The 27284-nt window shown below is 51.4% G+C and overlaps 4 protein-coding genes across 5 annotated transcripts in view; 1 reads left to right on the top strand and 3 right to left on the bottom strand.

Annotated features, from left to right (window-relative positions):
• Nucleotides 1–4049, top strand: part of PAIP2 (poly(A) binding protein interacting protein 2) — a 29406-nt gene extending 25357 nt beyond the window's left edge. For both annotated transcript variants that reach the window (XM_003404528.3, XM_023549521.2), the window contains exons 3-4: nucleotides 148–327; nucleotides 3040–4049. In XM_003404528.3, the coding sequence (XP_003404576.2) occupies nucleotides 148–327; nucleotides 3040–3096 (237 nt within the window). In that variant the 3' untranslated portion in view covers nucleotides 3097–4049. The remainder of the gene's footprint in view (nucleotides 1–147; nucleotides 328–3039) is intronic.
• Nucleotides 326–18200, bottom strand: SLC23A1 (solute carrier family 23 member 1). Its single transcript, XM_003404529.4, has 16 exons — nucleotides 17519–18200; nucleotides 16317–16378; nucleotides 15647–15775; nucleotides 15074–15231; nucleotides 14277–14365; nucleotides 14054–14121; nucleotides 13699–13880; nucleotides 13450–13570; nucleotides 13020–13176; nucleotides 12576–12723; nucleotides 11955–12060; nucleotides 11657–11786; nucleotides 11388–11531; nucleotides 10804–10899; nucleotides 6772–7038; nucleotides 326–2555 (listed from the first exon to the last, which is right to left on the bottom strand). Exons 1-15 carry the CDS (start codon nucleotides 17598–17600, stop codon nucleotides 6791–6793), a joined length of 1920 nt encoding a protein of 639 aa, XP_003404577.3. The 5' UTR covers nucleotides 17601–18200; the 3' UTR covers nucleotides 326–2555; nucleotides 6772–6790.
• Nucleotides 18201–18239: 39 nt separating this feature from the next.
• MZB1 (marginal zone B and B1 cell specific protein) lies at nucleotides 18240–21623 on the bottom strand. Its single transcript, XM_003404530.3, has 4 exons — nucleotides 21371–21623; nucleotides 19896–20020; nucleotides 19402–19512; nucleotides 18240–19314 (listed from the first exon to the last, which is right to left on the bottom strand). Exons 1-4 carry the CDS (start codon nucleotides 21605–21607, stop codon nucleotides 19158–19160), a joined length of 630 nt encoding a protein of 209 aa, XP_003404578.2. The 5' UTR covers nucleotides 21608–21623; the 3' UTR covers nucleotides 18240–19157.
• Nucleotides 21624–22224: 601 nt separating this feature from the next.
• On the bottom strand, nucleotides 22225–26586 carry PROB1 (proline rich basic protein 1). The gene has a single exon (XM_010593874.3). The coding sequence runs from the start codon at nucleotides 26579–26581 to the stop codon at nucleotides 23552–23554; it is 3030 nt and encodes a 1009-aa protein (XP_010592176.2). The 5' UTR covers nucleotides 26582–26586; the 3' UTR covers nucleotides 22225–23551.
• Between the last annotated feature and the right edge of the window lie 698 nt (nucleotides 26587–27284).

Genomic DNA, 27284 nt, shown 5'->3' on the forward strand with positions numbered 1-27284 from the left:
CATTTTTTCCCTTAGCACAGAAGCAGAAGAGGAAATACGATGTGTTTTTAAATGGCTTAGTTCAAGATATTTTTAAGACATTCCTAGTGATATCTTTAGTGATATCTTACCAAGTTTGCTATAAATTATCCTTTATTATAAATCCAGATAGAAGAGGAGTTATGGGAAGAAGAATTTATTGAACGTTGTTTTCAAGAAATGCTGGAAGAGGAAGAAGAACACGAGTGGTTTATTCCAGCTCGAGATCTCCCACAAACTATGGACCAAATCCAGGACCAATTTAATGACCTTGTTATCAGTGATGGCTCTTCTCTGGAAGATCTTGTGGTAAAAAGTTATTTTTCATCTTTTTAAAACCTAGTCATCTTTCCTATAAGTGGAAAAACCAGCCACCATCTGTTTAAGAAGAGTTCTGCATCTCTTCCCCTTCAGAAATTTGTGCTGCTTCTTAAAATGGAAGCAGAGGCCTCCACCAGTCTTACTTATGACATGAAGTGACTTCTGGCAATACTCTGGAGCTAGTCTTAGACCAAATAGACTTCTGACCACAGCTTTTAGTCTTGATACTAAAAGGCTACTTAAATGTCTTAAAGAATTAATAATACCAAAGAAGTATGTACAGTATGTTCAGGTGGCTTACCTATACTGTACAAAAGTTGCTTGTTGGACAGATTTTGCTCTTTAATCCTATCCTAGACATTTGGTGAAATTTGCAAAATTTTATCTGGAAGGTAAGATTTTGGAGATCTAGGAGCCCTGGTGGGCGCAGTTGTTAAGAGCTCAGCTGCTAACCAAAAGGTTAACAGTTCAGATCCATGGAAGCCCTATAGGGCAAGTCTGCTCTGTCCTGTAGGGGTGCTGTGAGTCGGAATCGACTTGACAGGAGCGGGTTTGGTTTTTGGTTTGGTTTCCTGACCCAGGGTTTTGGTTGAGGTACCCTAACTCCATTTGGAACTGCGATTTAATAAGGACTTTCACAAGTTCTTGGCAGAAAAGGGACACACACCTACTTGCGTTTTAGTTCTTCTCAGTGTCTCGTTGCTGATGGTATATTTGCAGTAAAAAGTTTCTCCAGGAATTAAGATAACTAAGCATCAGCACTGGATTAGAACCTGATATATCCTTTACTAAAATTAATAGTTTTCTGAAATCAAACAAAATTTTCTCTTTAAGTCTGAATGTTAATCTTTCCGTCCATGTTTACAGTCTCTAGTTGCTGCTACAAGATAGTTCTCTAGAATTTGCCCGCTGGACTCTGAAGTATTTTTTTAATTGTCTCCTGGTCACTGTGCAACAATTTCCTAATGTAACCATACATTACAATTACCTTAGAAACACTAAAAAAAAAAAAAATCAGTTTCTAAGCTGCACCCCAGTCCTGCAGAATCCGTCTCCTAGGCATATTAATTTTTAAAAAGCACTCCCAGAGGATTTATTATATAGCTAGCCTGCCCCAGTCAGGTATTTGTAAACCCTTTTAAAGGGCTGTATAGAAAACACTGAAATTTACACTTTGGTGTATAGCGTTTGTTACAGTAAATGCTGATAACCCAGTTGAGCTGATACGTGATCGGAATAGTGTTTTGTGATATATAGTCATGTGCTGCATAACCTCTTTTGTTAACATATGACCACATATATGTCTGGTCCCACAAGGTTATACATACAACAGGCTTTACAGGGGTTGGTTTATAACTACAGGCTGTACGTAAGTCAGACGGTTGTAACCCAGGGACTGCCTATATAATATGGTGTTCATACAATGTCCAAATCACAAACCGTCCTGTTTCACAGAACGTGTTGCGGACATGAAGCTGCACATGACTGTTCTTGTTTATGGTGGTATTAGTCACTCCACAAATAATCCTGATTATCCTGATTAGCAAAGCTTATGCTGAGAATAATATATAAATTTAATCTCTACCCAGTACAATTCCATAATATAAAACCTGGTTTGTTTCACTACATCTTTTTGAGATTAATTGCTTCTTTTGTGGTTGGTAAAAAGTTGCACATTCAGGAATGCTGCTTTTTTATTTAAACCTCACACTTTTAAAGTATAGATATAGTTCCTTTGAGGGAAGAGAGAGTATATCCTGTTGAAGGAAATGGTTGTGTATGAATTAGGAAACTAAAATTAAATCATTGCTCCAACATGTTGTTTAATTTTATGCTTTGGTCTTGAGGTAAATGGTGTAGGGATCAGATTCAGTCTAAAAGTCTGCCAGCATACCTACATTTCAGGGCTTGGAATCTGTCCCTTTTTCTTCTTTATTAACTTGCGGTCCTAGATGTGGTAGAGGAGAATTTCCAGCTATTCTTGCCCATACTCTGAAACATCTACTTTGGACAGCAAAGATTCAGAGACACTGAATAATAATTTTAAGGTGCTTAGAGACTGTGACCCAGTCCCCTTTTCTTTTAACTGATACAAAAACTCTTAGAGAGGATGATTTATCCAAGGTTACATTGGAAGTTAGGAGCCCAGCTGGGATTCAGATTTAGGTCTTCTGACTCCCCATGTAGTTTTCTTTTCCTGTTATATACCATGCTTCCTGTGGGAATTAGAAGACAGCAGTTGAAGAACAACAACTCCGTATATTCAGTGAGGATCATAAGTAAAATTAATCCATAAACAGTTCCCTGGTGACTGTAATCATAATTGCAATACCTGTTTTAACACGATTGCATGTTATGACAGTATTTAAAGAAAGTCAAGTGACAATTAAATAACAATTCCTTGTTTAGTGCCATTGTTTTAGTTTTATGTGAAGTTAGTTGTTTTCTGATTACACTTAAGGAAAACAATTTCAGTTCCTGCTGCCTCCTTAGAAAAGTTGATATAATATATATAGCTTACACCTGGTTCTTCTTTTCTCTGCCATAGATTTTGGGTTAAGTTTAAACTTACAATCTGAGTTCTTGCTTTTTATTTGTATTTTTTAGAAGATGTTTTTGCATGTAGATCTGGGTTGAATGCTTCTGAGTATCCAGAGCCATCTGTTAATGAACTTGCTTTTTTATGTACTTATTTTCCAGGTCAAGAGCAATCTGAATCCAAATGCAAAGGAGTTTGTTCCTGGGGTGAAGTACTGAAATATTTGAGTAGATGGGGCCCTCTTTTGGTGGATGTAGCACAATTTCCACACTGTGAAGGCAGTATTAGAAAACTTAATTGTAAAAGCTCTCCCTTGTCACTGTGTTACACTTATGCATTGCCAAAGTTTTGTTAGTCTTGCATGCTTAATAAAAGTGCTGAGACTGTTATTAAGTAAAAAGCTGTCAAACATTTACTGAAAATAGAACTGTCTCCATGGCTTGATGTGAAGACAGCAAGGAAAGAAGCACCAGTCAACTTGTGACAAAGTACCAAATTAAATGATCTCTAAATCTTACCTAATTGTCTATTTTGAGGCTAAACTATTCCCTTAGGATTAACACTTGTTAACATTTAAACTTTTTTTAAATGGGTAAATCTGAGTTAAGTTCAAATGTTAAGGAAATTTCTCAGTTCAGTCTTCAATTTGCATTTGTCCCCATCAAAAAAATCTTTTTCTAAGAAGGCCTGCTAGTTAACTTGAAGTAATTTATTAAAGACTTGTCTTTCTTTGGTTACTGAGGTTACAAGGTAGTGTTGAGAACTATTCCTGACTTTTATGGTATGTTATCATGTTAGAAATGTTGAATTCCCCTAATACTACATCTAAGGAGATACGCGATTTGAGAATTGCATCTTCTAAGGAGTCCACTGCGTCATAGTTATGCCTGTGTGTAGTCTAACATTTGACCAACCCATAATCCAGTTGAACAAAGAAATCGTAACATTATGATTTGAATGGTGCTTTTCCTTGCTTTGTTAACCATCACAATAGTCTGCAGCACAAATTTTCTTTTAACAAAGCTAGAACAGTTTTGGCTTCTTAAACTTCATATTTGGGTAGGTTAAGCTGCCATACGTGTTCAGTGTGAATAGTGTTTAAGTTGAAAATATTGTAAAAAAATTATATTTTTTCAAAAATATTTAAAAAAATAAATAATAGTAGAACTGAGCTGATGGTTGTGTTTATTGGATGCTGGAATGCAGGCTCTCCGTTGGTGATATCCACTTTAGTGTGGGCTCAGTGCTTCAGGACAGTCCTGCTGGGAAAATGTGCAGAGAGCAGGCTTTATTAGATTCCATAGGAACAAATATGTTGCTGGGTAAGTATCTGACCACTCTTTAACCCTCCTTCATCTCTTCAGGCTGCAGTGTCAGGGCAGCCATGTTAAGAAAGTTTTTGGCTGACCATCATAATGCTGACCGGTTTCTGACCTTCACAAGCCATGGCTGGTCTACTATTTTGATTCACCTGGACTTTGCCTCCTCCTCCCCCATAACAAGCTTATTTATATTTGTTGCTGTCAGGTGAATTCCGACTCAGAGCGGCCCTATAGGACAGAGTAGAACTGCCCCATAGAGTTTCCAAGGAGTGTCTGATGGATCCAAACTGCCAACCTTCTGTTTAGCAGATGTAGCTCTTAACCACTACACCTCCAGGGTTTCCAAGCAATCTCACGTGTCATCGTTGTTGTCATTGGGTGTCATCAAGTCAGTTCCGACTCATAGCAACCCTGTGTGAAACAGAATGAAACACTGCCTGGTCTTGCACCATCCTCACAAGCCTTGCAGTGTTTAAGCCCATTGTTGGAGCCACTGTGTCAGTCCGTCTCATTGAGGTTCTTCTTCTTTTTTGCTGACCCTCTTCTTTACCAAGCATGATGCCCTTCTCCAGGGATTGGTCCCTCCTGTACGTGAAACAAATTCTCACCATCCTTGCTTCTGAGGAGCATTCTGGCTGTACCTCTTCCAAGGGATTGGTTCTTTTCTTCTGGCAGTCCATGGTATATTCAACATTCTTCACCAACACCATACTTCAAATGCATCAGTACATTGGTATTCCTTGTTCATTGTCCAGCTTTCACATGCATATGAGGCAATTGAAAATACCATGGCTTGGGTCAGGCGTGCCTTAGTCTTCAAGGTGACAACTTTACTTTTTAACACCTTTTTTTTTAAAGAGGTTTTTTGCAACAGATTTGCCCAATGCAGTACATCATTTGAGTTTTTGTCTGCTGCTTCCGTGGGTAGCTAGACTGACAACCAACTAGCAATCTCCTGGTTCCACACACAATTCCGCTTCGTGGCCCTACTCAGCTCTTGATAATGTCCTCTGGACTTGTCTTGAGCTTGTTCGGCTCACAAGAATTTTAATGTTTGTCATTGAAATTTGTACCTGCCACTGGCCTTAGACCAAGGTCCTTTCCATAACCCTAGCAGTAGTGAACTCAGGTGGCCAGAGGGTTCCTTGGTTTTCCCAGCAATAAATGCCCCAGGAGAGGATTAAAAAAAAGATTAAGAAGGCCATGTAGTCGATTCTGGCTCACATTCTCTCTGGTGGTCCACTGTTGTGAGTACCTGTGCCTCAGTGTTCTTTAATAGCCACCTTAACGAATTACATATTAGGTGGGTTTTTAAAGAAGCTATGAAGCAGAAGCAATCATGCCTGACTCTTTTTTTTTTTTTTTTGGAGCCATGATACAGCCATTTTGCCTCTGTTCTCTTAATAGCTCAGTACTGTAAGTGGCACAGCAGAATGTCAAATATATGAGGCATAGTGCAGTATAATTGGGGATTATAAACTGGAATTAGAGATGCATTGTAACTTTTAATGATTAAGACCAAAGACTCTAGTCAGACTTTGTGGCAAGTTACTTAACCCTTCTGTGCTTCAGTTTCCACATCTGTAAAATGGTAATTGTATCTATAGCAGAATTGTTTGAGAAATTAATGTACATCTAGCACTTAAGGTAGGGCTTGGCACATAGAAAGTTATATTTAAGTGATTGCTGTTACTCGTATTAAAGAATCATCTAGGCTGAACTGTAATTTTATTGGAGCTTTTCCTGTGTATCTGAGGGAATATGCACAATGAAACTACTTTGATGTTTAACTGTAGAGATAGGCATCTGCATTACAGGTGGAGATGGGAGGTTTTGAAGCCCTGGGTACAAATGATCATCCCATTGGGCCTGTACTTGCATAGCTTTAGGTTAATCAAAGCCATCCTGTCTCAGCATTAATTTTAAATAAGGGAGGGAGCCCTGGTGGCACAATGGTTAAATGCTCAGCTGCTTACCAAAAAGGTCCACAGTTCAAACCCACCAGCGGTTCTGTGGGAGAAAAGACCTGCTGATCTGCTCCTGTAATGATTACAGACTAGGAAAACCCTGTGGGGCACTTCTACTCTGTCCTATGGAGGCACTATGAGTCGGAGTCAACTCGATGGCACTCAGCAACATTGAAACAAGGCAGCTTATATGAGATTTTTACTATTATGCTGTATCAGTCTTTTTCATGTGATAAAGAAATATCTGTTTAGCATACTGAAGTATAAAGATGAGGCTGCCCGTAACTGAAGTTACTGACTTGTGAGTTCTGGTTGGCCCAGATTCTGCCCAGGAACCCTAAGGGAGCACTGTTTCAGCATAGTGGTAACCTCTTTGTGGTCCACACCAGTTTGGAAGTTTTGCTCTATCTCAGTATAAAATGGCTAAGGAATCCCACCCAAAATCCATCTATTGACTTTTTACCCATTCCACCTTCTCTTTGAGGACACGCAATAGATCACAAAAATGGAAACAGTAGTTTGGATTTTCTTTGGTTAAAGCTTAAGAATGTTCTGATTATTCAACCCTCCCAGAAAAAAACCATAGAACTAACATTCATCCTACCTTGCCTGGAAGTAATATTTCAGACCTTGGTGGACACAGACCCAGTTTCCATATTTTCTGGTGTGTCATCTGGAACTGGAAGCTCCTGCTTTGACCTTGAAGAAAATCCTTTGAAGACTGGGCAGATAGGAATGTATTTCAGAAAGGCAATCCTTTTTACCATGCCCATTCCAATGGGGAAGTCGTAGCTCTTGAGGCTGGTGGACATCTCACTGTTGGCATGGGCCCCGGCTTTCCACTGTATCAGACCTCGTTCCTGTGGGCTCCCTGGAAGAGGGCAATGGGGATGCTTACCAGGGCCAACAACCGTCTGCTGCCTCTCCTTCCCATAACCTAGTCCTGAGGCAGACTTCACGAATCAAGTGTCTTTTTCAAATATCTTCTAATCCAGAAAACCTGTCCCATCCATGATTTCTGAGCTCCTAACTTGGCAAGGGAAACCCTGGTGGCGTAGTGGTTAAATGCTACAGCTACTAACCAAAGGGTCAGCAGTTCGAATCCACCAGGCGCTCCTTGGAAACTATGGGGCAGTTCTACTCTGTCCCATAGCGTCGCTATGAGTCGGAATCGACTCAACGGCACCGGGTTTGGTTTGGTTTTTAACTGGGCAAGAATTCTAGGGAACTCTATTAGGATACTGATTATTAATCAGTATTCATAATTAGTATTTATTGAGTACATACACTATACTAAGCCCTGTGCTTCATTATCTCATTGTTTTTTTCAAAACACAGCTGTAGGAGAAGCATAACCACTATTACACAAAATTTTAAGTGAAGAAACAGCCAGAAGGGCTAAGTAATTGTCAACCAAGAATTCTGAGCGCGTAGTTAGTGTGTGCTGGGTCTAGTGCCCAGGCTGCTTTAGGGGCAGGGAAGTGTATTCTGAAACCCTCTATTCAGTATTATTTCATATTTGGAAAATAAACCCTTGTTTTTATAATACAAACCTCTGAAAATCAAGTAAACTTTGTTGGTAGTAGGGATACACAAAAGTGATTTTTATAACTAGAGGAATTCTCTTATAGGTGGAGGAGGGGTGCATGAGATTGCTGAGGTTTTCACTGCAGGACTGGGGTTGACAAAGGCTAGTAAACATTGTAAGTCTAGAGGAGGGAGGGAGAGATTTCCATGTGCCTGGTATACCGAATGAATAAATGTTAGCAGATTAGCCACAAAGCTGGCAGTCCAGGCTCTACGCAGTCTCCCTCATCTTGGAAGCCCTCCTGCCTCATTGACCTTATTGCTCAGTTAAACCTAGTTTTACTTCTTATCTTGTGCTAAGAGCTCCTCAGAACAAACTTACACTTTTTTGCACACCCTCTGGGTATACAACCCAGGGCCAAGCGAGTAGGCCCCACTGGCATTTGCTGAACTATTGACCACCTCTTTAAGGTTGGGCTGTGGGTAGGTAAACAGAAAGGGCATATACATTAGCAAGTTAAGGGTTGCAGAGAGCTATGCAATTCTGTCATTAAGGTCTCAGTTTTGAGCCAGATCTGAGCTTGAATCTAGGTTGTGACCTTAGGCACATGACTCTGAGCTTCCTTTTTCTCACCAGTGTACATTGATTGAAGGGCCGTTGAGGATTATGTGGCATAAAGCATATAATGATCCCTGGCAGGGATGGTTGCTGATACTTACTTGGAATGTTTAATCCAGCCACTCAAATCAAAGCCTCTTAGTCTATAGGGTAGCAAGTGTCAGGCTGCCCACTCTGATGCCCTCCACTTCCCTAGAGTCCCTAGACGTTGAGGCTGCAATTCATCTCTATCACTTCTATGTCTCAGGTCCACAGGATGGGCTCTTCCAGCCCCCAGCCCCAGCTTTTTTTTTTTTTTTTTTTTCCTAAATGGAGGGGTATAGGTACCATTGTCAGGTCCCTACCCATCTATCCAACAGGCAGCTGCTACCAGGGGCTCATTTATCATTTGGTGCTGCCTCAAATTCCCCAGGGAGCTCTGGCCCTTCCCTGCTGACCCTTTCACCCACTGGCTGTGTGCTGACAGCCTCTGACTCATATGCTCTATGAGGAGACATACAGATCTTAAGAAGAAGGGAGGCATGCAGGGCCTGTTGCTTCTTTCAGGTTGGTAAGTGACTCTCAGTGGAGGGCCATTGCCCTGCTACCCTCCCACCCCCCATCCCTCAGTCATCTCCCTGTACTAATAGTCTTTAACCCCTGGCTCTACTGAGCGAGCTTCGTGATCCTCCAGCCCAGGTCCCCTGAAACCCTCCCGTAGAGGCATTGTGGTGCAGTGGCTGGGATGCACACCACGGATTGCATCAGATGGACTTTACTAAAATCTCAGATCTGCAGTGTCTTTATGACCTTAGTTGGGTCACTTCACCTCCCTGATTCTGTTTTCTCATCTGTAAAATGATGTGAATAGTGTCTGCTTCACTGAATGGGTTTTGAAGATGAGATGAGATACTTAGCTCCATACAAGCCCCTAGTAGGTGTTTGATGAATGTTAACTATGAGTATTATTAGGAGCTCTGGTGGGACAGTGGTTAAGAACTTGGCTGCTAACCAAAAGGTTGACAGTTTGAATCTACCAGCTGCTCCTTGAAAACCCTATGGGGTCAGCTCTACCCTGTCCTATACGGTTGCCATGAGTTGGAATTGACAGCAGGAGGTTTGGTTGTTTTGGTTTATGCTTATTATTAATTAGAGAATCTGATAACATTTAGTTCTTTATACATTTACTGGGCACATATATGCGGGCCTAGGTGATACCCAGGGACCTCAGGAAGTATCTTCCATGATCCTTGCAAGAAGCTCTGGTACCACAGGGAAATGTTCGGGGCTCAGATATGACTGATGGCATATTTGGAGTGGATTCTGCTAGTGATAGTGCATTTGCATCATATAAAAATGTGAATGCACCCAAAGGCACCCCTCTGCCTTGTGGCCATCAAGAAATACAGACAATTGGTTTCTATTCACCTGGAGTAACAGAAGAAGGAGGAAATTCAGGAATAGGAGGGGGAAATGGAATGTGTGGCTAATTGCCTCCATGAACAACTGTCTTCTCTGCCATGGGACCAGAAGAATTGGATGGCGCCTGGCTGCCATTACTGAACATTTCGATCAAAGATTTTGTAGAAGAATCCTGATCAAAAGGGTGGAAATGTAGAACAGAATGTCAGATTCTCAAGGAATCCAGGCTTTCTGGAGCCATGGAGGCTGCGTGAACACCTGAAATGATTGCCCTAAGATAAGATAATCTTTAAACCTTAAAGCAAAAATATCCCATGAAATCTTAAAACAGTAAGTTACCTTAACAGGTAAAGAATGTCTGCCTTGAGCATTATCCTCGTTTAAGGTCTGTTTATATAGGATCAGACTGACAACAGCAACTCAAAAGTTTAGATAGGAACCTTAGTGGTTGGTGAGTTTATGTTAATGGTGGAGCAACTCAGAAAGGAGGGTGAGAATGATTGCACAGCTCAAATATAGTCAGTGTCACTGAAATGTACGTGTAGAAACTTGAATTGGTATATGTTTTTGCTGTGTATATTAACAACAACAAAAATTATTTTTTAAGAAACAGAGTGAGCTATTTGTATCAGGTGGACACTTGAGACTGTGTTGGCATCTCCTGTCTGGAGGGGGGATGGGAGGATAGAGAGAGTTGGAAGCTGGCAAAATTGTCACGAAAGGAGAGACTGGAAGGGCTGACTCATTAGGGGGAGAGCAGGTGGGAGTACAGAGTAAGGTGTGTATTAACTTATATGTGACAGACTGACTTGATTTGTAAACATTCACTTGAAGCTCAATAAAAGTTAATAAAAAAAAAAAAAATCTAGGCCTGGGAATGACTCTCCTGGGACCCTCTCTTCAAGACCTCTGAGATACGTCTGCCTAGGTCTCTCCCTCCAGCCAGCGCACGCCGCACCTGCCTGTCTGTTACGGCTTTTCCCTGTAGGGCCTGCATTGTATCTGGCCACAGCTCCAGCCCAGCAGCCATCAACTGGAGTGCATGAGTGCAGCCTAGTTCTGCATCTCCCTCCCAGGGCTGAAGCGTACCTGGCACTGTGTTATCCAGTATGAAAGCGAGGAACCCTCCCACAAACATTTCAGTGGTCAGCAGCACGGTCAGAATCTGGTCCACTTCAGGGATGCCTGTGGAATAGGCCAAGGATCAGTGGGCATCATAGCATCATCCTGTGGGCAGAATCAGGGGCTTTCTCTTGTGCAGTCTACTGCCTCCTCCAGTAGGCAGGGAGATGAAACCTTACAAAATCCTGCCTTTTAAGAGGCATAAAGGGCTGAACCCTCTTTGATTTGTGGGTTCAAATCCCTGTTCTGCCCGACGCTAGTTGACGAGACAAATCACTTAACCTATCTGAGCCTCACTCTCCTCGTGTAAAGTGGAGATGATAATAGTATCTGTCTCATGGAGCTGTTGTAAAGCCTGTTACCTGGCAGCAGTGTCTTAGTAAAGCACACCTGCTAATTATCCTCTCAGCTGCTGATAAACGCCCAGACTTGGGCAGTATTTGTGGCTGTAGCTATATGGAGCCTTTTTTTTTTTTTTTTAATGTGGCTCCTTTGAGGAAGGTGGCTGTGCTCAGAGTCATAGGCTAAGCCATGCAGACAGGCCCAAGCACCTGTGTTGATGGCGCCGGGGTTGGATTCCAGATAATTGGGCAGAGTGAGCCCGAAGAACATGGAGAAGCCGAGCACGAAGAGGTTGCGAGAGGAGTTCATGTCCACGAACTGCAGGTTGGACAGTCCCACGGCCGTAATCATGCCTGAGAGCGCAGGAGAGCCGCTGGAAGCGCCGTGCGGTGTGGTGCGGTCCGGTCCGGACCCCGCCACTCTGCGACCTGGGCCACCGCGCTCGGTCCGCGCACCCCGGCCTGGACCCGACACTCACCGAAGAGAGTGCAGAACATTCCCCCCAAGATAGGGTCGGGCAGCGAGGCGAAGAGGGCCGTGAACTTGCCGATGCTGCCCAGGACCAGCATGATGACAGCGCCGTACTGCACCACGCGCCGGCTGCCCACCTGCCAGGGGAGTTAGGAGGCGGGGCTAGATGGGAGGGGGCCAAGCTTGGGCCAGGGCGAGGGGGGCGTGCAAGGGCCGGGGCTAGGCCAAAGTAGGAGCCAGGTACGGGCAGGGCCAGCAGAACATTCAATGTGTACGGACTTGGTGCTGCTCAAGTGGGGCAGCACCTTGGTAATCCCCAGGACTCCGATGTTGGGGCTGGATGATGTGGACCCGTTACCCGTGCCCAGTAGCCCCGCGATAATGCAGCAGATGCCTTCAGTGAAGATGCCCCTGGAAGGAAAGGGCGAATGGGGGCCTTGGTCCAGTCTCTACCCTGGCCTGGATACTGTCATCACCCTGGTCAGGCTGCCCGCCCTTTTAGGGGCTGTGTGGGCTGCAACTATCTGTCCCTAGTACTCCCCACTCCAGGCCAGAGGTAGGTCTGGGAGCTAGGAGCTAGGTCTGAGGGCTATTCCCAGTGCACTGGCATTTGTTTACTCCCTTAGGCAATTCTGGGCTTCAATTTCCTCATAGGTAAAATGGGACAATAAAGGTACCTGTCTCAGCGACGTTAGTGGATTGGATAAGATAATGTACGTGGAAGGCTAGGCACAGGGAAGGTTGTTAATGACTGTGGTTTTCCTCAGACTCCATTATCTCCTTAGGTACTCCCACAAATCACAGAGTAATGAGCATCCCAATTTCATAAGGAAAATGAGATCTGGAGAGAGTGATTTGCCCAAGTCTACACCTCTGGAACTCAACCCACTGTACATTTGCTTTCTGAGGGGGTCAGGTCGGCATACCTGTTGATAGCATGTACTGGAGGGGGTGGTGCACCAGCCAGGCGGGCACAAGCATAGTAATCTCCGATGGACTCAATGATGCCCGCGAGTGTGGCACTGAACATGCCCAGGACAGCAGCTGCAGTCACTGTGGGCAGGCCCCACTGACCTGGGTCAGAGAGAGACGGGAGAATGAGGCAGTGAGGACACTGAGGAGTGAACAGAGACAGTAGTGGGGGAGAGTAATGAGATCTCAAGCTGTGGAAGCTTATTTGGGGTCACTCACTCTGAGTTAGGAAGCAGCAGTGACGCTGTGTCTGAGGAACACACCTCTCTGCCTGGCACACAGTTAAGTTGTAGCCTATGCTGTTTACAATGTCATTGGCTGGGCTTGGATCACCAGGGGCCTCATAAGTGGTCTCAGTTGTAGGTAGAGGGATCTTGGGCCCAGGTGGGATCACTTACAGGGGTAGGGGATGCGGACCCAGGGTGCAATAGCCATGATGTCCCCACGGGCGTCCGTTCGTGCCTGGAACCCATAGGCTGTTGAGTCTGTGGGCAGCACATCCGTCAGGGTCAGGACATAGCAGAGCAGCCACACAATCATGATGGCCAGCACGATCTGAAGCAGGGTGGGGTGAGGGGTGTGCTGAGGGTACTGGAGGGTCTTGGTCCAGGCTAACCACCCCTACTTCAGCCCTAGCCCTAGACCCAGCCTTTGCCCCAGCCCTATCTCAGACCCTAGCCCCAGCACCCTCTCCAGCCCCTGGCTGAGACCTCATCTCGGCTCTGGCTCTTGCTCCCATGCTATGCTTGCCCGTGCCCCCACCTCAGCCCTGGGCACAAGTCCAACCCCTGCCCTAGTCCAAGCCCCAGCTGTCTGCCAGCTCCTCACAGGAAACATCTTGAAGATCTGGATGCGGAAGAGAGTGAGGCCCTTGCCCCAGCGGTAGACAGGCAGCAGGAAGGTGAAGTTGCGCAGGTACTGGGAGAAGAGGATGATCAGGAGAATGGAGCTGGGGATAGAGGCACAAGGAGGAGGTGGCTGGTAGACCAGGCTAGGCCCAGGAGTCAGAACTAAGGGGGCAGGACATGGGGGATGGGGGCTGGGGCTGGGTAGGGATCAGGCCTGGCTCCTGCTCACCAAGATGAGATGCCCCAGTGGGAGCCAGCTCGGTCACCAGCAGCTTGGAAGACAGAGAGGCCAATGAGGGAGACGGTGGGGGTGACTGTGAGAGGCCCGATGTAGCTGAGCAGGGCCCCAGGCAATCCCATCATCCCAATTACCACCTCCACCATGCTGGACACTATGATGGCACCCTGGACCTGGGAAGGGCAAAGATCAGCTGTCAGTCACCATGTAGAGGCCATGACCTGGCCACTGGCAGGATGAAAGTGTCTGTCCCGCCTCTTTGCATCTGCCAATGTGGCAATGGCTCTCACTCCCACCTAGCCCCCTCATCAGGTCCAGACCTGTTCTACCCCACATGCAAACCCACCTCTTGTATTCGTGGGTGCCAGATATGAGAGGTGTTCAGAGGCAGACTCCAGTTACCGTAGATCTCCTCTGAGGGCAGAAACAGGGACATGCACACACACAGGGAATAGGGACAGAAAGGAAGAGAAGATACACCCTGGCATCTGGACTCAGGACAGTTACCCAGACCTCCAGGTCCCTGGGCCTCCCTTCTCCTCCAGCAGAAACCCCAGGAGTTTGCCCACCTTCCGGAGGGCATTTCCATCTCTCCAGGGCCAGGATGGCTTTGGCTGGGATCAGAAACGCAAAGGCGCTGGCCTGGAACAGCGGCAGCCTGGGAGAAGTACAGAGTGGTGGTGCGGGGAGGGGAGGAATACAGAGACAGGAGAATCAAATACACAGGGACAGACACAGAGGGACGAGGGAGGAGTAGAGGGAAGTCATTGAGTCCCCAGGCAAGATGGTTCCTAACATTTTCAGGGCTCAAGGAAGAGAACAAATGCAGGCCCCCAACTCAGAAGCCTGCTGCCTCCCTTCTCAACCCCAGCTCCTGCCCTGCCAGGTGCACAGACATGCTTCCAAGCTCCACCCAACTCTCCTTTGTTCCCCCCCACCACTCAAACAACCATTCTTTAGCCACCCAGGCCTAGGGCTATGCACATGGGCACACGCAGGCGGTCGCAGGAGGATGGGCTGCTGAAGAGACCTGAATGGGCCCAGGAAGTGGGCTCGGGGTCAGTTGGTCTGGGAAGTCCAGGATTTTGAGTACCAAGAGTGCAGTTCAGGAGGGCAAGAACCCAGCTAGGGCACTCCCTCTTAAACCCACAGACTCCTGTCCTTGGGGAGCACCACAGTAGGGCCTCTAAGTCAAGGGGCTTAGGGTAGGACCCTGCTGCCTGGCTCTAAGGCTGACCTGGGGGTAAGGAACAGCAGATGGGGGTGGGTGGCAGCTTTTTTTGTCCCATCAGAGTACTCTGAGAGAAGTAGCCTCCTCCTGCTGTGTGGATTGCTGGAGGAGAGTGGCGGAGGCGGGGCAGCTCACCGGATGCCCAGTGTGGTCTGGATGAGGGTGGTGATACCCACGCATGTGAAGATGGTGCCGATGAGCTGGCTAACCATATGCTGGTCACGGCCCACACACAGCGCCTCAGCCAGGAGGAAGGGCACAGCGATGGTGCCACTGAAGCATGTCAGATAATGCTGGGGGGCAGGGGGAGTGCATGAGCCAAGGATTACAGAGTTCAGGGGAAACAGGGGTACCCTAATAGTCCTCACCTGCCTCAGTGGTCTACCCAGGACTGACGATCCCCATGAGGGATTCCCAGAGAGCTACCACTCAACTCTCTGGGGGTCACTAATCTCCTCGAGTTATCCCCACAGCTTCTGTGGAGCCAGCACTCTTCCCTGCCACTGACACTCCAACTGGCGGGGGATGAATGCTTCTAGAGGGTTAATCCTCTCTTAGGCCTCTTCCCTACCTCTACTTGGTGACAGCCACTGTGTTGACCTTAGTTTTCTCTTCCTGTTACCCAAGATAACTCCGTTGGCCAGGGAGAGGGCTGGGATCAGAAAGAGCCCAAAGTGAGGGGTGGAAAGACCCTGGGGGGAAGCCCACCTGGAAGCCCAGCAGGATGCACAGGTACCAAGGTGGCACATCCTCGATCTTGTACAACATGTCAAACTTGGACTCTGTGGGCAGGGACATCTGGGGGTCCCTGGTGGCTGCTGAGTCCAGGGATTCATGCTGAGGGCAGCAGAGAGAAGTAGTTCAGGTGGAGTAATGGGGGACAGGCAAAATCCAACCTGCTTCAGAAACAATCAGCCTGAGTGGCCTGTCAGCTCCTCAGAGTGGGGATCCGAGCCTGGAGCCCCACACCCTCCCACACAAGTCCATCCACCCAGCTGTCACTCAACCCGGCCACACTTGGCTTCTACTTCACGCTGCTTTATGCATGGATGAGTGTGCTATGGCTGGCTCCTGGAGCAGTTGGGACCCGGACATTCTAGCCAGGGGAATGGGTGCCTAAGTCAAGTGGCCTGGGGGCGAGGAGGAGAGGGAGCCAAGTGGCTTTAAGACTGTAAACAGGCTCTCCCTGGACCCAACTTGGGTCCTCTACTCCCTAGAGGTCCTTGGGGTATTATTGAGAACCCCTACTGGTCCCTACCCCAGCCCCCAACTCCCACATTCAGCCTGGGGCAGTCACTCTTGATCAAGTTCGTCAGAACCTTTTTCTCTGCCCTCCGGCCCCCACCTCACCGCCCAGGTCCTACCCATCCCCCAGCACCTGTGTCTGGCCCTCAGGGTCCTCCTGGACTCTCATCTTTCCGGCACTGTTGTGAGCAGTTCCTGAGAAAAGGAAAGGACTTTACGAAGGAGGACTTTACACATCAGACATTGTTCGAAGTAGTAAATCTGTAACCAGAGCCCCAGCACTGGATTGCGAAAGTAGAACCCAGGTGGAGGTAATGTATTAACTCTGGCCATAGTGGTAAAGGCCGCCAAGCCTCTGCCATACTTCCCTCCTGAGCGCTCCCTTCCCCACCAGCACCTGAGCCTGGGCATGGGACCTGTTCTTGTTTGCCAAGAGGTGGCTGGAGAGGCGGGTGGGTGGGCAGTGGGGAGTCTTGGAAGTTTACCAAGAACTGGGTGAGGTTTGAGGAAAGGGAGGGAGAAAGGGCATTTAGCATGTGCCACACCCTGTATGAGGCCCTTCCCCACTTATTAATGACAAGTTAATCATTATCATCATCATCATAACCACTCTTGTTACTGAGGAATGGCTACATGCCGAGCAAAGTATATGTACTGTCATGTTTAACCCCATGGTGTTGGATGGAATTATCCTCTTTTACAGTTGAGAAAACAGATTCAGAAAGAGGTGAGTTGACAAACATCACACAGGTAGCAAAGTTCTAAAAAAAAAAAAAATTCCTAAAATTCACATTGGTCTGAACTCCAGAGCCTATGGTATAAATCATCACATTATGTGTGATAAAGTCCTGCCCTCCCCACACCCCACCACTTAGGGTCCCTGAGGCACGTAACATAGAGGAGCCTCTGAAGAAAGAGCTGCCCAGGCAGACCCGGCCTGTCCTGTCCCTGTGTCAGGGCCCAGATTCCTTTTCCCTCCCATGCCAGGACCAGCTACATAATTTGTGGAGCCCAGTACAAAATGAAAATGTTGGGCTCCTTGTTCAAAAATTATGAAGAATTTTAAGATGACAACGGCAGAGTATCAAATGGAGCATGGGGGCTTTCTAAGTGCAGGGTACACATCAAAAGCCCATGCAGCCAGCCCTACTCCTGGCCTGTACCCTCCTGGCAGGCCCAGCCCAGCCTGGCCTTGGGGTCTGAGGGCTGGCTGAAGGGTAGCTGGGGAGGAACCCAGAGTCTCAAAGCTCCTCAGCTGGTGGGTGCTGGGCCTAGGGTCCCAGATTCTACTACCTTCTGTGCTGCCCCACCCCCAGCCCCCCAGGGCCCACCTACTTCTGGGTCTCTGTGTCCACAGCCAGGCCCTGCCCCGAGGACCTGTGGGCAGCATTGCTCTCCAGCTGGGCAGCAGCTTCATGACACAGCCCGTGTGCCGGTCTGGCCTCCAGCCCTTTCGTCTGTCGGTCTATCCTCTTCTCTCCCTTCTTGGCTTCTAATTCCAGGTTCCCAAAGTTGTCTGACCAGTTCAGAGCTTGGAGGCACGCTCCTCAGAACTTTTCTCCCCACCCTCTCCTCCCAATGCTCCCCAGGGGGCTGTGGAGACAGAGCCCAACCCTTTACAGCCCCATGACACACAATTCAACCAAAGCCACACAACACACAGACAGGACGGGAAGTTGCTCATGGTCCCAGGTACATGGACGTGCAAATAGACGTAGAGACTCTGTTGCAAAGAATGTCTCCGAATCAATCTATATAAACACAAGATCACACAGGTCCACGTCACAGGGGCCCAACTCCACACCCCATACACTGACGGCTCATCCGGTTCCTTGGCCCTGGCCCTCCTCCTGGTGCTTAGGGGTTCTCTCTAGGTTGAGGGCCAGGGAAGAAGGAGCCTCAGGCAAATCCTGGAACAGGTGAAGGAATGTGGAGGTTGGGACAGCAATTCAGCCCCAGGGAAGCTGGAGTGGTCCTGGCTTGCATGGGGTATTCCTGTTCCTCCAGTAGCTGACCTCCCCACACCCCCCCCACCCCCACCCTGCCACTACCCAGTCTGGGACTTAGCCTGAGCTCTTGTGGTGTCTAAGCCCTGGTTTCTGTGTCCGTCAAATGGGGATTAGAGTCTCTGTTCTGGTCACCTCCCAGGGCTCCGGTAGGAACAGAAACGCTCACAAATGAAACTGAAAATTGTCACCCCACTTGACCCCAGGTTCCCAGATTCAGGTGCAGGACCAGGGCTCACCCCAAGTTCACAGATCCAGGTAAGGGATCACGGGTCTGTTCTCAAGGAAAGGGCCCCAGACCAGAGGAGGTACTGAGGAGAGCTGGACTTGGAGCCAAGATGTTGAATCCAGCTAGTCCTAGGAAGCCCACCCCGCCCTGTCCCAGGCAGGGACTCAATCATGCCACTGGGGTCAGAGGCAGCAGAGTCTTGAAAGTGAGCAGTCCCTGGCCATTGCCCCGTGAGCCTTCTGGGCACAGAGCATGGAGTGGCCACAGTAGGTGTGTCCACAAAGTGGCCTGCCTGTATAGATTCCCTTGGTTGGTCTTTTCTGTGATGATAGAGCTGAAGACCTGGGGTTACGCTGTGCATGTAACTGGGTCCCTGTGCCTTTGTTGCTGCCCATTCCCTACCATGGTAGAGCTCTCTCACCTCTGGGAAGTCGTAGGCGTATATTTGGCCCTTTCCAGGAGGAGCATTAGCAGAAACACCTATGTCTGCCCTCTCAGCCCTCCAAGCACCCTTTGCTGAGAGAAGGAGTCAAGGTCACTGGGTTTTATTGGAATCCAGAGGAGAAGACCTTGGCCCCCACCCAGACCCCAGTGCCTCAAGGCTGGAGGAGGGAGAGACAGTGGCAGTGCAAGGCAAGGCCTCCCTGCCCTCAGGACCAGCCTGCAGAAGGGAATGGGGATGATTACAGAGGAAAGCCCCAGCTTCTAGGGCTGATGATACTGGGAAGCAGGAGTCAGACTAGAGCTCTTCCCTTGTGATGGATGCCTCCTCCAAGCAGGCGCCCCGGGAACCCCCACACAGCAACGCCTCCAGAGCCGCATGGCCTTGGTGGTGGGCTTCATAGATCTGGTCTTCTCCAAACTCCCCCAGATAGTGCAGACACGTCTTGGAGAGCCTAGGGGAGCCCAACAGGAGCTCAGACTCTGCCCACCCCACAGAGGCAGACAGGGGCTCCATCCTATTTCCCTCCCACTGTCATCACCTGATGGGCCAGGGGCCCCCTGTGACCATCACGCTGATGCTTGGCTCTGGCCCCTTGCTGAGCCCTGGGCCTGTGAGGCGTTTCACCTGGTTCACCTCTCGGACCCCGTAGCTGGTGACAGTGGGGAGCAGAAGGATGCAGCGTTACTGGGAGCCTGGTCAGGGAGGGGCCTATCTCCACATGAAGCTGGGGATACTCGACGGCATTGTCAGCATTTGCTAAGTTCAGTGCCCAGAGCTGATCCTCCCTGGTGGAACACTGTGCCCCAGAGAGGGAAATCCCTGGCCACAACAAGCCAGTGAGTCCATGTTTCCTCCAATGGCCACTTCACTGGTCCACCTGCTCCCAGTTCCAGAGTCCAGGCTTCACCCTAGCTAGCCCCAAACTCTATCCAGAGCCCTTGTGGAGTGTGTGGTATGAGTTGGAGAGTGGGGATCTCTACCCACCAGCCTTGACCCTGGAGGTGAGGGGAAAGGGCTGGATTGACAACTCACCCCTGCCAGCTCTGGGAGCAGCTTCGATCCAGGACATCTGTATACACTGACTCACTCAGCTCTCGCCGCCTCCCAGACTCTGGGGTATGAAGCTTGGCCTCGGCCTCTGCCAGATGTTGCCACATCTGGAACAAGGAGGGGCTGTGAGCCAGGGCTTTGGGACTGCAGAGTAGGGGGAGGAGACTGCATCCAGGAGTGAGATCTCAGGAGAGTCTGAGGTGGCAACGGAGCGGTTTGGGCAGGAAGCACCTGTGAGGCGGGCTACACGGCCCCTCCCTGAGTCCCCACAACCTGGGCCCGGGGCCAGCCCAGGCAGGATCCACTCCTTAGGATGGTGGCAGAGTAGGAAACTCTCAAGTGAAACCTGAGGCCTGGGCACAGGGTCCCCTGTGCCTACTCCCAGCACATCTGCCCTGAAACCACTGCCCATTAGTACATGCTATTTTAAACCATGCATCAAGGTGGGGAAAAAAGTAGAGTTCAGTCTTCAGTGCCATGCGTACTCACGGTCCCATGTGCATGCACACATACAGACACAGAGGCACAGGTATGCTCAACAGGCGTATACGTGACCTCAGACATGTACTCATATATGCACGCATTAACACATGTGCAGAGATACAAAGGCACCCCAGTCATGTTTGGGACGGAGTTCAGATGTAAAGAGAGACCTTGTCATGGATTGGATTGTATCCTCCAAAAATGTGTGTCAGCTTGTCTAGGCCATCATTCCCATTATTGTGTGGTTGTCCTCCATTTTGTGATCTGATGTAATTACCTATGTGTTGTAAATCCTAGCCTCTATGATGTTAATGAGGCAGGGTTAGAGGCAGTTACATTAATGAGGCAGGACAGAATTTACAGGATTAAGTTGTTTCTTGAGTCAATCTCTTTTGAGATATGAAAGAGAGAAGTTAGCAGAGAGGAACGGGACTCCCTATCCCCAGGAAAGAAGAGCCAGGAGCAAGGGTGTCCTTTGGACCCAGGGTCCCTCTATTGACAAACTCCTAGACCCAGCAGAAGATTGACAACAAGGACCTTCCCCCAGAGCTGACAAAGAGAGAAAGCCTTCACCTGTAGCTGGTGCCCTGAATTTAGCCTCCTAAACTGTGAGAGAATAAATTTGTTTGTTAAAGCATCCACTCGTGGTATTTCTGTTACAGCAGCACTAGATAACTAAGACTGACCTGGAAAGGGAGGGGTCTGATAGGACAAGAGAGTCATTCCCTGGGATATCAAAACAATTTGAGGCATTCCAGAATGTTATTTTCTGCTGAGCAGGCAGATGGGTAAACTGAGGCATGGGGGGTTAGATGAAGTGAGGATGCTAATATCCTGGAAGGCTGAGTCTGGGGCTTACTGCCTAGGGCTGAGAGTGGGGGACTCAAAAGTCAGTGGTGGAATCTGAGGTAGATGGAAGGGTCTGGCTTGAGGAGGGGGCTTGGCAGGGGCAGGGGGAGTGTTCAGGGGCTTACCTGGTAGGCCACGGCCCTGCAGGCATCACAACGCAGGTGAGTAGGCATATGAACCGAGTATATCTCTTCATCGTCCAACTGTGGGGCAGTGGCCGTGAGCGGAGCTCTGTCCCCAAGGCCCCCTGGGATCGCCCAGGCCCCCAGCAGTGGCAGTAGTAGTGGTAGTGACAGCCTCATGGCCCCTGGAGCCAGCTCAGCAAGCATGGGCTGTGTTGGCATGCAAGTGTGCATATGCATGTGTGTGGGGGGACTGCCACGGATGCCTGGCCCAGCCCAATGAGGAACTGACACCTCACCCCTCCCATTCTCTCCCTTCCCCCAGGGCCCTGAAGATGCCACGTGTGCACCTTCTCTGGCTGGCGGGACTGCCTGGCTCCAGTCATCTCAGATCCATTTTGCAGATAGGGAACCATGAGGCCAGGGCAAGAACATGTGGGAACAAGTACCTCCCACATCCTGGGGTCTGCCCATGTGCCACACGCTGTGCTGAGCACTTTGTGGGAGGAGATGGTTACTGTCATCTTTATTCTACTGCTGAGGACTCTGAGGCTCAGGGAGAAATGACAACTACAAGGCCTCCCAGTTAGAGGGGCAGAGCCAAAGTTGGAACTCAGGCCTGATTGATCGCAAAGCCTATCAGCTGCTCAGCTACCAGGAGGAAAGAGGCCCCAGGTGTGATTGACAGCCTAGGGCTCCCTCCCTGGGAGGCACGTCAAGCTCACTAAGAGTGGGATGCCACCATATGTGAAAGACACACATGGTCTCCTTCCCTGAGTCCTAGGGTCCCCTCTACCCAGGCCATACCCAGGCATGAGAGGGCATGTGTGTGTGTGGCGGGAGGGTGGGGATGGGGTGTTAAGAGACAACAGCAGGAAACAGGCACTTTACATCAGTTGTTTCGGCCATCATATGCAATGGCTAGGATTTTATTACACACACAAAGTGAGGTAAGGGGCACAGGGGTATCGAAGGGCCTCCTTGCCAGTGTCTCTGGCCAAGGGGAGATGTCTAGGTCATTCTGACCCGTAGTTCTCCCAGTCAGCTTCCAGTCCAGGGCAGGGGGTTAGGGACTCCAAGGGACCCAGCCCCCACCCCCTGAAGAGGCCTGGGGTTTAGGGAGGCATCCTCATCCCTGACACTGCTTCTAATGAGAACTGTCCCTCACAAAACTCATCACATCACACGCTAGCCAGCAAGGCTCAGCCCTTCTCAGCTCAGAATTACTCACAGAATCTCCTCGCAGACCACTTCCCACTCCCGGTCTCATGCAGATTCTTCCCATCTTGCTCCCTTCTACTGCCAGCCCTAGCCCACCTTCCACCCCACTCAGAGGGATCAACAGCCCAATATATCCTTCCTGCTTTAAGTCCCTCCTGAGGACTCATTCCTTCCCTACTCAGTGCCTGGGTGGGAATGGCTAAAGCTCCCCATCCCTGGCCTCAGGATGAGTCAGCTCAGCTTTGAGGGTTTGAAGAAGCTGAGTAAGAGGCTGGAGTACAGCAACCTCAACCTACCTCATCCCCAACGCCCCCCAAATCCTAGGCTGACCCTCCATAACCCCTCTCCACATGACTTCCCTGCTCCACCTTCATCTGCTGCCCCATGCAGCTCCCTTTCTCAGACCCAGCCTGGCCAGGGCTTTCCAGGCCAAGGCTCAGATCCTCTTCCAAAGAATACCAGATTTGATAGCAAAGTCCTTCCCCTCCATCCCACCAGCGCCTGTTGGCTTGCTCCACCTCAGGTGGGTCTACATTCAGGGAGGGACAGACAGTTCACTACTTCTGGGGGCAGCCCTGTCCCCTCCTGCTCCCATTCCCTGCTGCCCCCTGGGAAACCCCAACACCTCCCAGGCCTGCTCCTGAGGACAAGCCCTGGGACTCCATGCTTTTATATATTTGTGTTTGCACGCACGCACACACACACACACACACCACCACCACCCTGGGAATGATGCTTAGGAAAGGGATATACTTTTTTGTTGGTAGAGGCAGCCACTCTCTGAACTCTAGCTCCACCAGCCCCGGGTCTCAGGCATTCTCTGAAGGAAACTTCAGGTCTGAAGACTGGCTGGGATGGGTCAAGGACAGAGGTGATGGAAGGAGAGGAGGGCAGGGGATTGGATGCCAGAGCCTCCAAGGCCGTCAGCGGGCCCCAACGTCATGGGGATCAGGCCACCGGGCCTCACACCGGGAACAAAGAGTCCTTGCCCTGCTGGGCAGGACTGGAGCTGGAGGGTGGGGCACAGAGGAGCAGAGGAGATACAGGGCTGGGGGTCCCACTCACTGGCAGATAGTACATCCCGTCTAGTGGCGCCGCCTCAGAGGCCCAGGGCAGTTGGGGGCTGCTGAGGGCTGGCAGGCCTGGGGACGATGGTAATGAGAGGCCAGTGATGGGCCCATAGGCAGGTGGGTAGAGGCTGGACCCCAGGGCCAGCGGGGTGTAGACGCGGCGTGCCGGGCCCGGGGGCGAAGGTGGCAGCAACACCTCCACGTACTGCCCACTCTCAGGGTCAAAGAGCAGCCGCAGCCTAGGATGCCGAGGCACCTCCACATAGTAGTAGCGGCCGCTCTCGGGGTCCACCAGGACCCTCCCCAGATGCGCGGTCCCGGGCGGCCTGCGCGCCCCCTGGGAGGGGCTTTCCAGGGGCCGGTTCATGGGGGGCGCTGAGGCAGCGCGAGGCTGGGCAGGGGCTGTCCTGCCGGCCAACCCCTGTGTCTCCCGCGGGAGAGGCGGCTGGACGGCAGCCGCGGGCTCGTGGGCCGCAGGGGGTGTCATCAATCTGGGGGATATCCCTGGGCTCGAACTGGGGTGTGCCTGAGGGGAGCTGGGGCGGAGCGACCGAAGAGGGTGGGTCTCCGCTGGTTCTATAGGGGACCGCTGGGGCGAAGTGAGAGCGCCGCCTGGAGGGCTGGTCCGACCCTCGCTGTCGGGGACGAGGCGCTGGGCCTGGGCGTCCCGGTTCTCTCTGCAAAGACCGTGCACTTGGACTCCTGGGGTTCTCTCCGGTCGGCGGCCCAAGGCCAGGGCACCAGGCAGGCGAATCTCAGTGCGCGAGAAAGGCTTCGCTGTGTTGTTTTCTGCCCTTCGCAGCTGGACCCCATTGGGCTTCGAGGCGTCCTGGGGGACCGTGTCGAGACTGGAGAATGGCCCTGGGGGCTCGTAGGGGTGCGGCACGACCGGCAGAAAGTCCTTGAGAAAGACGGAAGTGTAATGAGCCGGGGCGGAAGACTCCAGCGCCTCGAGCTCCTGCACCTTAGACGTGCCTTCCTCCTCCACTTGGGGGTCGGCAAGTGACACAGGCGGCCCTGAGCCTGAGGTTCTTGCCGGGAAGCTTGGTGCGTAAGTGGTCTTCACCATCTTGCGCACATCACGGGGCCGCGGAATGGCTACGCGCTGGCGCCCTGAGGCTGCTTCCTCAGGGCCCAAGGCTTCCGGGCGCGCGTCGGCTTCCAGGGCGCTCACGAGTAGACTGCTGGGCGGCTCGGGTATAGCCAACTCTGGGGATGGCTGGCTATCTCGAAAGGTAAGATCCAGAATCTCCTGCGTGGACGGACTTTGTGCCTTTGTTAGCTCCGGAGTCCCGGGTGTAGATGGTGTAGACAGTGCCTGCTCCTCCTCGTGAGCTACTCCATTCAGAGCTTCTGGCTGCACCGTGGGATCCCACGTCTCATGGGGCGATGGGCTCCACAGCCCCTCGATAGGACGATCTGGAGCCTCCCATGGAGGCAAGGCCGGCGGGGACGGGCTCCCACTCTCTGCTACCGTATCCCGGATGGCCGGATGTGGAACCTCCCACCGGGAAGGAGCTTCGAGGGATGGGCTTCTTGCCCTGGCAACACTCGGATTCCACTGGGAAATAGTCGGAGGGGAAGGGCTCCTTCTGCTGACCGTTTCCTCGACCGCCGGATTCCGATTTTCCGGTGTGGAAGAAGCTTCGGGAACCGGAGGGCTCCTCACCCTCCCGACAGCCCGATCCCAAGGGGACAGGGCCTGGCGAGGCGGGCAGCGAGGACTCCTTAGGGCCTCATTTGGAGCCTCCCACGGCGGGGACGGGCTCCTCGGCTTCACCGCCCAGGGGGCCCTAGCCTGGAAGGACGGATTCCGTGCCGGAGCCAGAGTCTCCCGCGGAAACTGAGCCTTGGATTCCCGGTTGTGCGCCTCCTGGTTCTTTTCCTCTGACTGCAGGAAGATGCTGGAGCTAACAGGACCCAGCGGCTCAGTCCCGGGAGTGGGTTTGTCGCGCCGAATCGCGCGCTCGCGGAGGCTGGGCCACGGTCGTGGGGCCCTGGCTGGGGCAGGACCATTATACACGCGGGGTGGCCGAGATCTGGCCTCTTCCAAGGGGACTCGAGCGCCGCGGGCTGGTTCCCGGGTTGCAGGCTCTGGCTGCCCTGTGGGCCTGGAGGTGGTGCTACTCAGGGCTGGGGGCGCCGGGCTCAGTTTTCTAGCTAGCGCTGTCTGCACGAGGTCTGCGGCAGCCTGCAGGCGACCCAGTGACTCGTCCAGGGAGCCAGTGCGCAGGAGCAGCGGGGGGCGCTGCGTGCTGGCCGCCCGCGGGGGACTCTGGGGCCGAGGTCGTAGCTCTATCTGACGCTTGGGCACCGTCCGGGGCCTGGCAGGCGCGGCGCGCTCCTCCAGCGCCACCTCCACACACTCGAACTGTGCTGGTGCGGTGGGGCTTGGCCCGCGGGGCCTCAGCTCCAGGTAGGTGGCCCAGCGGGCGCCACCGTCGGGGGCCTGGGGCTGCGGTGGGTCGGGGGCAGGAGTCGCCGGCTCGGGCGGCGAGAGGCTGCGGAAGGCCCGCGCGGTAAGCTGTTGCACCTCGGGATCAGCCACGTCGGAGGGGCTGAACAGGGGCCCGGCGTTGAAGATGACTTCCATCTCCCCCGACGGCAGCGTGCGCAGCTTGGGCTGGGGTGGCTGCGGGCCGGAGCCCGGGCCTCGCGGGAAACCCGAGACCTGCCAGTGTTGCTGGCGGCTATTCTGGGCGCTGACTGACAGGCGAGGCTGCGCTCCCGCCCCCGGCGCAAGGGCCACCCTGAGCCAGCTCGCCCGTCCCTCCGCGTCCGGCCCAACGTCCGGGGGCTCTGGAGAGCCTGGAGCCGTGTAGTAGGAGCCTGACGAATCCGAGGAGTCCTGGCGTCGCGCGGGGGCCGCGGGCAGCCGCCCCTGGAGCCCCGGCAGGACTGGAGAGACGAGCATGGTCAGCATGGTCGCGCGGGATGGTGCCGCGTACTGCCTCTCTACAGTTCGCCTCCGCCAGGGCCGCCGCCGCAGCCCGCACTGTCCTCGCCCCGCCCGCAGAGGCCGTGGGGTCACCGTGCCTTAAAGTGGCCGCGTCCACTCCTGAGCCAGCCACCCCACCTAACCAACTCTTCTTTTCCTGCAGGCCAGAGCACCTGGAATTTGACTCCAGCCTTTGGCTCAAAGGCCCGTGAGGGGAAAGCAGGCGTCTAACTTGGCGCCAGAAGCTAGGCCCAGCCCCACCCATTACAAGTGAGGAAACTGAGGCCGGAGCAGGGATGTGCCTGAGGTCAAGCACTGTTGTGCCCCTAACAGAATGGTAGCCTAAGGCACTCAGGCCAGGCAACTAGGTCTTACCAGCAATTTTATGTTCCCCTCAGCCCCCAGGTCTTCCTATCACTGCAGGGCACGCCCTCCAGGCCCTCTCATCATCCATCCCTGCTAGGGCTTATTAGGGTGCACCTACAACCTTCCTTGACTCAGTCATCCCCCTAGCCTATGAGAGAGTGAAGGTCAGTGAAGAGCTCTTCCTGCTCCAAAACGTGTGCTGGGGCCTCAGGAATATCTGTCCATGGCTGGACCCATTTGCCTCTCCCCTTAGTAGGAACCTATTGGAAAGGGCTGGAGTGGACAGCTGTAGCTTCTACAGGCTGCCCTAGCACCTAGAACA

The sequence above is a fragment of the Loxodonta africana genome, chromosome 2 (assembly GCF_030014295.1).
Source record: "Loxodonta africana isolate mLoxAfr1 chromosome 2, mLoxAfr1.hap2, whole genome shotgun sequence".
In the NCBI taxonomy this organism is placed as follows: domain Eukaryota; kingdom Metazoa; phylum Chordata; class Mammalia; order Proboscidea; family Elephantidae; genus Loxodonta; species Loxodonta africana.